Raw genomic sequence first — 12,810 nt, 5'->3', positions numbered from 1 at the left:
GCAGCAGCAGCAGCAGCTCACATCACACCGCTGTCTTCTCACCAGTCGGACCCAACGGTGCATGTTGCACTTCATCAAAACCATCTGACAAACTTCATTTTCCTTCATGGGCTTTGCAGCTGAATAAAGATCCAAGCACTATTTGCTTATGTTGCTTAAGAAACGAGCTCAATAGCTGCTGCTGATTAAGCACACAATTTGCATCAGTGCACATTCTCAGGGACCGAGACAAAGAGGCAAACAGAAGAGTAAGCACAACTGTTTATTGGGTAATTATAACAGGATGGACGCTTATCACCATGACAGGACACAGCTGTGGTGGGACGACAGACTCTCTCCATCAAGCCGGCGGTGAAGTTAAGTTACCCTGACTTGGTCTTAGATGGCTACCCTAGTGATTTTACACTTATAATACAACGCTCGAGCTGATCCTAGACTTGCCCCTGAGGGAAACTTAAAATGGTTACGTCACACAGTCCAACACGTAGGCATGCGTTGACAGGTGATAGGCCCAGCTCCATGCCACTCCACCTGTGGGCCCACCTCCTCTCTACTTCCATTGGCCCTTCTCGTAGTCCCATTTAGCAGCAAAGCCCTCAATAGGGTTGACCCTCATGTCCAGCATCCTTTTCAACTGCTTGGCCTGCCACTCTTCATCGAAGGTCCTAGGATGGGCTGGGTAGACTACGGGAAACAAGAGAAAGACACGGCCCTTTAATGATCTGTGTGATGGGGTCAATATATACCCATTTTTTTGGAGGCTTTTGTCAGTGGAAAAGTTAAAAGTCAAACAGTTTGGTTTTGTGTTTGTCCATGCCAGGTGGAAGACGGGGGTATGAAACAAGTGACGAGAGGATGGACGAGGGAAAACGTCTCCTTAGATGTATGGGAAATCATAAATAACCAGAGATGGGATCGGCCTTTCAGTTTTATGCCTCTGGTTATACAGTACTACACCATCCAGCCATCCAGCCATCCATCAAAACCACTTCTCCTGCTCTCAGGGTCGCGGGGATGCTGGAGCCTATCCCAGCAATCACTGGGCGGCAGGCGGGGAGACTCCCTGGACAGGGTGTCTCCCCAACACCCTGTCCAGGGAGTCTCCCCATCACAGGGCCATCACAGAGCCAGTACTACACCAAAATGCCTGGAAATTTTTCAACGTTTCTAGATCAGCTCGATATTCTCTCCAACATTCGCCATCCTTCCATGAATTTCCGACAGATTCTCAACAGAGAAGGTGGCATAAAGAGCAGTTGAGAAGTCAGGGCTCGTCAGTGAAGATCGTCTGCTTTGTGTTGTCCAACAATGACTGAAGCGATGGATTAAAAAAAAAAAGCCAAGGAGAATTACCGTAGTGTGCCTGCCAGATGACGATCAGGCCAGTAAATCCAAGGAAAATAAGGACCCCCCCGATGACAGTCTTCCACTCCTGTGTGGTCTGCTTCATCTCCGGGTAGGTTCGGCAGAACATCAGTCTGTACACTGCAGGCAGGCGAGGCAGGGGAGAACAGGAGAGAGAGAGAGAGAGAGAGACAAAGGGAGGGATGAGGAGACAAATGAGGGAGGATGGGACAAAGGGGTGATGCATAAAATGAACAATGGATTTCTTGTTCAGCTATCCCTTCGTGCACTGCCTTGCGCTGTCTATTCTCCAACAGGCTAAGAAGCCTTGAGCATAAAAACAACACATAGCCACACTAAACCAAAAAAACATGTGAGACAGAATTGAACCGGTCTTGACTTTAGGCTTAAGCGTGTCATGATGTTTACTATTCCCAACATGTCTAAAAGCTAGCTGGTGTAATCTCAGTGAAGAGTGGTCGTAGTGTCAGAGTGGGACTGCTGAGCTGAGATGTTGTCCACTGCAAACTGGGCTGTGCAGCATGTGTGTACGGGTGGGACAGGCCTGCTGTGGAACCCACAGGCGATCTTCTCCTCTTTGGAAAGCTGGGTCCACGGCCCCTTCTCCTTCTGCTTCAGGCTCTTTTCCGTGTCACTCAGGGCATCTTTGTAGGGTTTGTCCGGCAGAGGGATGTCCAAACGGTCCCAGTACAGAGGACGAGACATGTCCACCACCTCTGTCACCTCTACATCAAAACATTACAATGTTGAACAATCTCCCATGAATCCAGCCTTAAAACATTGTTGCTTAAAATATCACAGGTTACGGTAATCTTCCCTCTCGTCTAATGGTCCAACCAATGACCACGTATCCTGAATCTCATGGATGTCAAAAGGGATGTCTAAATTCAGACTGGTTAGGGCTAGACACTGATAAAGAACTCCTGTCCCAGTTTATATTAGATCATCGATCCGCTTTCCCAAATAATGATTCGTAGAGGTGCAGCAGCTTAGAACATGACGTCCATCTAAACAAGCGAGCGTTATGGTTTCAATGCGTCTTGCATTAACCTTAATTTACATAAGACAGCTGCGCCATCTACTGGTTCAAATGTTGTTAGCTTTTCTTTCCCCTTTTCCCTTCTTTTCCCTTCTTTTCTTTTCTTTCCCCTTCTTTTCTTTTCTTTTCTTGTCTCTAAAGAGATATACAGCAGTTTGTCGGGGTTTGCCCACCGTGACCGTGGTCGTGCTTTGCTCTCAGGCTGGTGTTGACCGGAGCCACGGGCACGCGCCTCGCCAGGGCGCCCCTCATGTGACCTGCCGCCAAGCGGAGCATCTGAGAGCCGGAGGAGTGGGGGGAGGAGGAGGAGGAGGAGAAGGAACAGGAGGAGGAGAATAAGCAAGCAGAAGGAGAACAATTCAATTCAATGTATTGTCCTTAAAAACAATGTGCAGGCACATGTTAAAAATGAAATGAGGGCTGTGGCTTCACCAAACAGTGCAAGACCAGTATAAGATATATACACACATGAAGACCAAAAAAAGCTAACAATAAGTTAAAAAAAGAGCAAGAGCACAAAATATTTGAAAATATCTACAGACATTCAGTGGGTGGCCAGGTTCAGGTGGGTAACAGCTTGGGGAAAGAAGCTGTTTTTGAGCCTGGTAGTGCGGGCTCTGGGGCTCCTGTAGCGCCTCCCAGAGCACAGGGGGGAGAACAGTCCATGGTTGGGGTGGGTGGGATCTCTGCTGATGCTCAGCCCCCTTCGAAGGCAGCGTTTGTGATAAATGTCTTTTATGGTTGGGAGCCGGGTACCGGTGATATGCTGGGCCGCCTTGACGACCCGCTGCAGAGCTTTCTGGTCTACTGAGGTGCAGTTGCCGTACCACACTGAGATGCAGATGGTCAGGATGCTCTCTATGGTGCAGTGGTAGAAGTTGGTGAGAATTTTGGCGGGTAGACGGGCGCTCCTCAGCCTCCTCAGGAAATGCAGGCGTTGTTGGGCCTTTTTCACAAGGGCCTGGGTGTTTGATGTCCAAGAGAGGTCCTTACTGATGTGGACTCCAAGGAATTTAAAGCTGGAAACACACTCCACTTCCACCCCATTGATGTGTATGGGGGAGTGACTGCAGCTTCTAGACCTCCTGAAGTCCACAATCAGCTCCTTTGTCCTTGTACATCATGATGTGAAGTGCTGAATCTCGTCCCTGTAGGTCGTCTCATCATTGTTGGTGATACGGCCAATGACTGTGGTGTCATCTGCAAACTGAACTATAACATTTGAAGAGTGAGTTGGCAGGCAGTCGTGGGTAAAGAGGGAGAAAAGGAGGGGGCTCAGAACACAGCCTTGAGGGGCACCTGTGCTGAGGGTCAGGGTGGAGGAGGTGTGGTCACCTAACCTAACAGACTGAGGTCTGTTGGCCAGAAAGTCCAGGGTCCAGTTACAGAGGGAGGGGTTGAGGCCAAGGGAGTCTGGTGGTTAGTTTGGCGGGGATGATAGTGTTGAAAGCAGAGCTGTAATCTATAAACAGCACCCGGATGTATGTGTTGTTAAGTTCAAGGTCAGAGCAAAGTGCAGGGCAGTGGCAATGGCATCCTCAGAAGGAGGAGCAGGAGGAGAATGAACAGGAGGAGGAGAAGAAGAATGAGGAGGAGGAGAAGGAGCAGGAGGAGGAGGCTGTGAATGGATGAGCCCCACCAGCCCCGTTCCCCACAGGCGGCACAAAACAAACCAGAGGTCCCTTCAAAACACACATACACACACACACACACACACACACACACACACACACACACACACACACACACACACACACACACACACACACACACACACAAAGTGACGTGTTCTAGCTTCAGCTGGGGTTTTGTGAGCAGGTTAAAGTGACCAAAGCTTTATTCATATGGCGCTTCTCAAACACGGTGACAAAATGCTTCACAAAAGCATAAAAAAGTTGTGATCCTACACCGTTCAAAAAAGCTTCTTCTTTTTCTCACCTTCCTTTTAATCCGCTTTGAAATATAAAATTTTCCCTAATTTTGCACTGTCCTGCCTGTGGAAAAAAAAAAAATAAGAAAAAAAAAATGAAATTAAATCTAAAATTGAAAAGATTTAAAAGCCGTGTTTAAGAGTTGTGTTCTTGGTGGTAATTTTGGCCTGTTACAACACGAAGGTGTCTAATGTGTCCAGCCGTTGTTTTAACGAGGCGACGTATTGATGATGTGTGGTGTTTTGTTTTGTTCCACCGGTCTGAGAACTTCACAGGTCCTGTGGCTCTTCTTTCAGCCAGAGACAGTCAGTCTGCAGGAATAGGGGCTTTTATTCATGGTGAAAGCTAAAATACTTCCTCACTTCACACTATTGTCAAAAGTCACCCCTCCCTCTCCGTTTTTCTTTTGGGGAATATTTTATTTTTCATTTTCAGACCCATTTGAACAACCATACAGAACACAAAACACCAAAAGAAACCCAAATTTCCTCCCCTTCCTCTAAACGGAAGACGGGGGGGGGGGGGGTCAGCGCATAGAGTGAAATACAGAGACACTGCACATTGTTACATCCTTTACAGGCCTTCCGGCTCACCACACACGATCACATCCTTATGGTGACGTCAGAGATGTGCCCATGTACTCTAGGTAAGGCCGCCAAATTTTCAGAAAAGGTCTTGTATCCTTTTCTAAGGCTATATGACTTCAAGAGGAGTACAACTGCTCATTTCCAAAGACCATCCATCAATGAGGAGAGGGGAATCAGATTACCAAGTCACTGTTATGCATTTCCTGGCCACACATAAAGTGAGAATCTATTGACACTTGTGAAATTCCCCAGTAAGCAGAGCTCAGGCTCTAATGGGAAGGTAATGCCTGTGATCTTGGTCAAGGTGTCGTAGAAGTAGTAACAAAAGGGTACGGAGCAGGAAGGAGCCGGCCTCTATACCACATCTGAGCACATTTCTGACAATTCAGGTGTGGATTTATGTAGTTTCTGTGGGGGGAGGTATGTGAACCGGTGTGTACTGGGCATTAATGGTAGCTGACAAACTGCCTTAACATAAATCAACCAGAGTTGTTCATCAATTGCTATGTTCCGATCTGATTCCCATCTCGCTCGAGATTTGTGCAGACCTGGCTTTGGGCCCTCATTCAGCACATTTTACATCTTGCATATACATTTTGCATTTTAGAAATAAATTTGTATACATTTCCCTCATGAAGTAGTTTCTCCACATCAGCAGGTACAGGTAAAGCCATTCCAGGGCCCAGGTTGGTTCTAAGAAAAGATCTTAACTGAAGATAGCAGAAGAACGTCTTGTTGGACAAGCCGTATTTCCTCTTCAGTTGTCCAAAGGACATGAGAAGTAAGTTTTTTGTAGCAGTCTCCCGAATGCTGGATCCCTTTATGATGCCAAGTCTCCAGAATCTTGTTGTTTAGAGTTATGGGTATGAGTTGGGGTGGCACGGTGGTGCAGTGGTTAGCACTGTTGCCTCACAGCAAGAAGGTCCTGGGTTCAAACCCCAGGCCATCCCAGGTCCTTTCTGTGTGGAGTTTGCATGTTCCGTGTCTGCATGGTTTCCTCCGGGTGCTCCGGTTTCCTCCCACCATCAAAGACATGCACGTTAGGGTTAATACTCCTGCTTGTGCCCCAGACCAAGGCAATAGGAAGAAATAAGAGGAGTTGGTCCCCGGGTGCTGCATGGCGGCTGCCCACTACTCCCAGCTACACATCTAGGATGGGTTAAATGCAGAGAATGAATTTCGTTCTGTGTATGTACAATGACAAATAAAGTGTCTTCTTCTTCTTCTTCTTCATTTTGTCTCAGAGGTGTTTTTGGTGATAGTCACATTTCCAGTCCAAGACTTGCATGAGTCTCACGCCATATTTTAATCAAATGCTTTAAAATAGGATTGTCTGTCCTGCTGGATATAATGTTGGAGTTCCACTTATAAATAAAATCACCGGATACCTTTTCTTTCAGGGAATGCAATCTAATTTGTATCCAGGAGGGGACACTGTCGCCCTCATAAAAGGATGAAATAAATCGCATTTGAGCTGGCAAATAATGTTTACAGCTGGGTAATTGAAGGCCCCCTAATCTATAATCCCATGTTAATTTGTCTATAGATAACCTGGGCACTTTACAATTCTATATAAATTGTCCCACATGTTTTCTGAGGGCTTTAAAGAAAGTTTTGGGTAATGGAATGGGCAAGGATGGGAAAAGATACTGTAACCTCAGTACTGTAATCATTTTCACACAGTTAATTCTACCTATTACAGTAATGGGCAAACTCTTCCACCTATATAGAGCATCTTCAATTCTACTGAGCACTGGGAGGTAATTAAGTTTGTGCAAATGTTTAAGGTCATTATCTACAGTTATTCCAAGATATTTTATACCATTCGGAAGCCACTTGAATAGGCTTGTTTGCTGGAACTCGGTGTAATCAAAATTCGTTAGTGGAATAATTTCATTTTTTTTCCCCCAGTTCTATCCTGAAAGTCCTGAAACATCATAAGCGTTTAATAGAGTCTGTAATTTGGCGAGGGAGTTGCAGGGTCTGTTATGTACAGAATTACGTCATCTGTCAGGATATTAATTTTATGATTTGCTTGCCCTACTTTGAAATCCTTTATATCAGGATCGTGTCTAACTGCTGCGGCTAGGGGCTCAGTCCTGGAGACAAAGGGCATCCCTGTCGACTCGATCTACTCAGGGGAAACGCTGTCGAGATCTGTCTGTTAATGGTGTTTTTCTCCCGGGGTTCATGATAAAGGGTTTTTACCCAATTAATACAAAACTGGCCAAACCCAAACTTGGCCCAGACTTTAAATAAATGCAACCACTACAGCCTATCGAAGGCCTTTCATCATCTACAGCTACAGCTATACAGGGCCCAGTTTTAGATTTTGTTAGGTGGATCATATTAAAGAGCCTACATAAATTGTTAGCTGACCAGCATTTCAGAATAAAGCCACTCTGGTCTGGATGTATTAATTGTGGTAAATATTGGCCAAGCCTGTGAGCTGGGGCTTTAGAGTTCAAATTATAGTCTGAATTTAATAATGAAATAGGTCGAATTGAAGATCACTTAAATGGGTCTCTATTTTTTTGTGAATCACAGTGGCGGTAGAGAATGATTCGGGGGAAGAATTTCAATTCTAGATGCTAAGTTAATTACATCCATGATTAGGGGGATGAGTAGATCCTTAAATTCTATGTAAAATTCAGGGGGGTAACTGTCTTTTCCTGGTGATTGTAAAGAGCCCAGGGCCTTTTCAATTTCTTAGTGTGAAGGGGGAGATCAAGATTAATCTGGTCTTCTTGCCCAAGTTTGGGCAATTGGATGGTGGACAGAAATTCGTCAGTTTTTGTCGGGCCTTCTGGAGATTCTGATGTATATAAATTTGTATGAAACGGTTTAAATGTGTCATTCATTTCCATTGGATCATATGAGACTGAACCCATTTCAGTTTGAATTCAATTAATTGTCCTTAAGCCTACCAACGCCTGTTCGAATCCCCGTGTTACCTCCGGCTTGGTCGGGCATCCCTACAGACACAATTGGCCGTGTCTGAGGGTAGGAAGCCGGATGTGGGTATGTGTCCTGGTCGCTGCACTAGCGCCTCCTCTGGTCGGGCGGGGCGCCTGTTCGGGGGGGAGGGGTAGCTGGGGGGAACAGCGTGATGCTCCCACGCGCTACGTTCCCCTGGCGAAACTCCTCACTGTCAGGTGAAAAGAAGCGGCTGGCGACTCCACATGTATGGGAGGAGGCATGTGGTAGTCTGCAGCCCTCCCGGGTCGGCAGAGGGGGTGGAGCAGAGACCGGGACGGCTCGGAAGAGGGGGGTAATTGGACAGGTACAATTGGGGAGAAAAGGGGGGGGGGTCACAAAAAAAATTGTGCTTAAGCTTTCCTCTGTTCTCTGTTGCCAGGACAAAATTCTGTGTGCCTTGTCTCCCAGCTCATATTATCTTTGTTTAGTTTTTTAAATTGCTTTTCAATATGTGATGTATTGTATTTGAGCTCTTTGTTTACCAGTGATTGGAATAATTCCTTGGACCCAGACTGTTGGAACTTTCAAAATTTCTCCTTCCAATTCTTCTACTTCTGCCATGTATTTCTTGTTAATACATTTTGTAGAGGAGATCATTTGTCCCCTTCAATAAGCTCTTATATAGCGTGTCCCATAATGTAAACCTATTGGGAGAAGAGGCACAGTTTGTCTGACAGATTATCTCTATCTGGTCCCTAATAAACTCTCAGAAATCTGGTTTTTGAAGAAGGGTAGCGTTCAAACGCTGTCCATATAGTTGATTCTTCTGGCATCAATGTAGACAGGGTCAAAGGTGAATGATCCGGCAGGGATCCAGATAGCTTTTCCGATTCTACTGTTCTATATAAATTAGCTGCGTGGACAACAGAAAAAGGTTAATCCTGGTATGAGAGTTATGGGGGCCGGAACAGAAGGAGTAGTCTCTGGTTTGAGGGCGCATTTGTCTCCACACATCCATCAAATGAAGATCTCTAATAAAAGCCAAGGTGGTTTTGGCCGCTTTTGTTCTGGATACTGTCGAGGTTGACTTATCCGGAGTAGGATCCAAGCTGGATCCGACCAGAGGAGGTGCTAGTGCAGCGACCAGGACATATACCGACATCCGGCTTCCCACCCGCAGACACGGCCAATTGTGTCTGTAGGGGGCGCCCGACCAAGCCGGAGGCAACACGGGGCTTCGAGCTGGCGATCCCGTGTTGGTAGGCAACGGAACAGACCGCCACGCTACCCGGACGCCCCGGTAGCGTTTCTTAATAAGGGAAGAACAAGCGAGTCTCCTCTGCTCTAACGTTCCCCCGCCGCCATGAGGCGAGCTTCCTGGTCTTGGTCATGGTTTGGCGGGATCGGGATTTGCGCACCAGCGGACTTCAGTTGTTTGCCCCTGGGTCTCGAGGGCATGCTGCAGCTGCCTGACTTAATTGCAAGTGGGTTTGGGTCTTTATAAAGGTTTTTAAGTGAACTTGTTTGGCGAGCCCCTGTGCTAGTGTCTAACCCCCCCCCTCTCTCTCTCTTGTCCTGCTAGGACTCTTGTCTGAGACCACATCGCAGTGTGTGCCTTGTAAAAACTACAGACTGCACATGAAGAACAGCTTATCTAGGGGAACGTTTCACCAGCAGTCTTCACGTCTCCTTAAACAGCAGGGACTGACTGACAATTGTAACGGGGGCAGTCCTATGCTGTTCTATGCTGGTCAGCCTGCTGCATGCCCGTCACTCTCATCATTAGCTCTGCGTTGTGTTCTAGTTGGGTGGGGCCCCAGGTGTTGTGGGGGGCCCTCAGTCTCTCATCATCATCATCATCATGATCAAAGAAGGAGGGGGGACACACAGGACTCTATTTGGCCCACCTTACCATTTATTTTGGTTTCAAACCCTTCGACAAACGTCCAGTCCTCCAGCGGGAGCGGTGTTTCCTACGGACGTGGGGGTCGAAGTTCAACCACTGCCCGGACTTCACTCGTGTGCATTAGAAGGAGAAACCGTCCACGGGACTCCGATGTAAGAAAGGATAAACAAGTATTTTATCCCACAGCTTGCAGTATCTTCTTACAGGGATACTCAGGGTTACGTTCTCCTTAACCAGCAAAACTGTCCTACCGTAAAAAAACACGCGTGGCTCGGCTCGATCGCTGCTTGAGACTCCTCCCACAAAACAAAAACGGCCTCTCCCGCGTTCCCTCTTCCGTGTACCCACAAGGCCTCTCTCTTAAAGCGACAGTACATGTATATGACGGTCATTATAAAACATACATAAAAGTAAATAATGACATAAAATAAAGTGTAGTAAACACAAATAACAGCACACAGACAGGATTTGGAGATATTTCATGCTCAAACAAAATAAAATAAAAACATTAATTTTAACCTGGTTACACTATGGTGATCTGTGACTCGGGAATACAACCACCACAAACTTGTTACCCAGCATGCACCACGTCCACACTGTTACTGTGTTTGTTATTGCGTTGTGTTGCCAATTTGCAGCTCATTTTCATTGCACTATTATTAACAACATATTCTAGCGTGCATGGATAAGTTGACAAGTTGGTCCTTGGTTAACAAGTCAGACCCTTTAGTCGACTGGGTAATGTTGTCGCTTGCGGAGCGGGAGACGCGGGTTCGCGTCCCGGCTGTGGTGACGGTCCCCCAGACTGCCCCCCGAATTCGCTACAATATCAAACGCACAATTGCACATTACGGTATACTCAGTGGAGCGTGCTAGCGTTATATTTGTCTTCCTTAATATTTGTGTTCAACATTTAAGTCTTATCTCTAAACATGAGCTTATAATTTTAATGGCTGCAGAAGCGATATAAACTGTGAATAACGATCCGGGGATAACTGAGGTCACAGTGGCTCTAGTAGGGTACAGCCACACCTCGTGCTTTATAGACTGGTATTTGGCTTTGAAATAAAACCCATTTAAATGTGGAAAAAGCTCCATAAATAGCTGTTATTCATCTGCTAATAAGGCGGCCAGGAATTTTGATGACCAAATAAAACACGAGCAAAGACAGAATTTGTGTCCTTGTGGTATCGAAGGTTTGATGCCGAACCTGACTGAACGGCGTGAGATGCCTATAGGAATAGTGCCCGGTGTTTCGAGCCTACGGTGTTTTATTTGCATTGCTTTCGACTCTGTCATGTTCTTCCGGTCTCCTTGTAGCACACATGCACGCGCACACAGGCAGATAAAAATGGAGGATATTGGCAGTTCGTCAACAGAAAAGCAGTCCGCTCGTCCCTAATGACCTCCTGACTGGGATGCACTTTCCTCCTTTCTACAAACAAAGAAAAGTAAGGCGACACAGGCGGCATGGTTCATCTCTACGAGGAGCAAAGGTTGTAAGCAAGTGTGGAGTTGTGAAAGTCGGTTATGCCTCCCGCTGATCATTTATTCAGCTTGTGGCAGAAAGAAAGCCTACGATTTGCAAAGAGCTAGTCGTGCCGTTTCTGCAGGCTCTGTTTTGCCCAACGCTACGCCAGTGAAGCCGGAGAAAACAGCTCTATGGCGTGCAGGGTTGTGTTATTATCCAAGTATAAACAGTGTACCATGGACTCTCCGCCCTCCTGTCTTGTCACATAGTGTTGCTGCAGCTTCCCATACCCATGCAGCTGCTGCATATCAGCTAAAGTGAAACTCCAGGAGTCTCCTGTCTGCTAGATCTGTGTCAGTGCCCTGTATCATTTCTGCACGTCCGCCACGGTCCCTGCAGGGGGGTGGTGGGTCAGGGTTGGGGGGGGGTCTATTCCTCACCCCTTTCACCGCCTCCTTATTAAAGCCTTAGTTAATGGAAGTTCTAAACAGTTCAGATACTCACGGTAGTCCCGAGAAAGCAGTCGCTGCAGGAGGAAAAACAGGGAAAAAATCAAGACTGAAGAGCAAGACGGGTCAATGCAAACGCCCCCAAAGCGCCAGACAAGCAGGATCTTTATTCTGTCTCCCCCCTTTTCACCAACGTCACACAGCACTGGACCAGGAACCAACTGGTGTGTTTCAGAGAGGGGAGGGGAGGGCGAGGGGGGGAGTTAATGTTGGGAGACAGACTAAAACGGTGCAAGAAAACAACCAAAGAGACCCGTGAGACATGTCTGCCACATGCTCTCTTTTTCTCTTATTTTCTTTCCCTCGTCTCTGCTCACACTTCTGGTCTTCTTTCTGGTCTTCTTTCTGGTCTGCTTTCTGATCTGCTTTCTGATCTGCTTTGCTTTTCTCACCTTTCTGACAAACCAGAAGGAAGCAGGCCTGGGAACAGAAACAGAGAAACAGTACCACTTTGGGTAAGGTTAAATAAGGACGGGGGGAGGGGGGGGGTGGACGACTATATGTCAATGTGTCAAGAACATGTGTGGGTTTCAGCATTTTCTACGTGAGGGACCACATTTTGCCCTCTCAAGCCCACATCGCCACACGGCCCAAGTGTAGCTTTGCACCAGGTCCGCCTCACCCCATAGCTGCTGGGCTGTGAGCCCGACTGGCTGGCTGGCTGGCTGGCTGGCTGGCTGACTGGCTGGCTGGCTGACTGGCTGGCTGGCTGGCTGGCTGGCTGGCTGACTGTTTACTGGTGGTGGTGGCGGAGGAGGAGGCAGTGGTAAGAGCTCCACAGGTCAACCAGCAGTCCAGCAGAGAATGTGGGGAAGAGGGAGGAGAGAGGGAGGAGACTGACAAGGGTGGTCTAAGGACAGGCCTCTGACAGCATTCCCTCGATAGCAGAGCCCGGACTGAACGCTGGTTGGCTGTGGCAGCTTCCCAAGATGCTCTTAACCCGTTCCTGCTCCGGCGGATCCTTCTCTGACACACTCACTTGCTTGTTCCTCTCTCATGCTCCAGATTCCCCGCTGGTTTTGACTCCTTTCTTTCTGCGTTCTTTGCTCCCTGTCCGTATTGTTTTGTCTTTCTTTCTGTCGG

At 47.2% G+C, this 12,810-nt stretch overlaps 1 protein-coding gene across 2 annotated transcripts; it reads right to left on the bottom strand.

The window, feature by feature from the left end:
- Positions 1-246: 246 nt before the first annotated feature.
- On the bottom strand, positions 247-11,880 carry LOC130107237 (cytochrome c oxidase subunit 4 isoform 2, mitochondrial). Of its 2 annotated transcripts, none has more exons than XM_056273736.1 (5): positions 11,723-11,880; positions 2,578-2,680; positions 1,926-2,090; positions 1,354-1,485; positions 247-684 (listed from the first exon to the last, which is right to left on the bottom strand). In XM_056273736.1, exons 2-5 carry the CDS (start codon positions 2,678-2,680, stop codon positions 551-553), a joined length of 534 nt encoding a protein of 177 aa, XP_056129711.1. In that variant the 5' UTR covers positions 11,723-11,880; the 3' UTR covers positions 247-550. The 2 variants fall into 2 exon arrangements, with proteins under 2 accessions (XP_056129711.1, XP_056129710.1); XM_056273735.1 differs by lacking the exon at positions 11,723-11,880 and adding an exon at positions 9,754-10,026.
- Positions 11,881-12,810: the final 930 nt, after the last annotated feature.

This window comes from Lampris incognitus, chromosome 2, assembly GCF_029633865.1.
Source record: "Lampris incognitus isolate fLamInc1 chromosome 2, fLamInc1.hap2, whole genome shotgun sequence".
Lineage (NCBI taxonomy): Eukaryota > Metazoa > Chordata > Actinopteri > Lampriformes > Lampridae > Lampris > Lampris incognitus.
The sequence above is the reverse complement of the archived record's forward strand: the minus strand, read 5'-3'. Positions and strand labels throughout refer to the sequence as shown.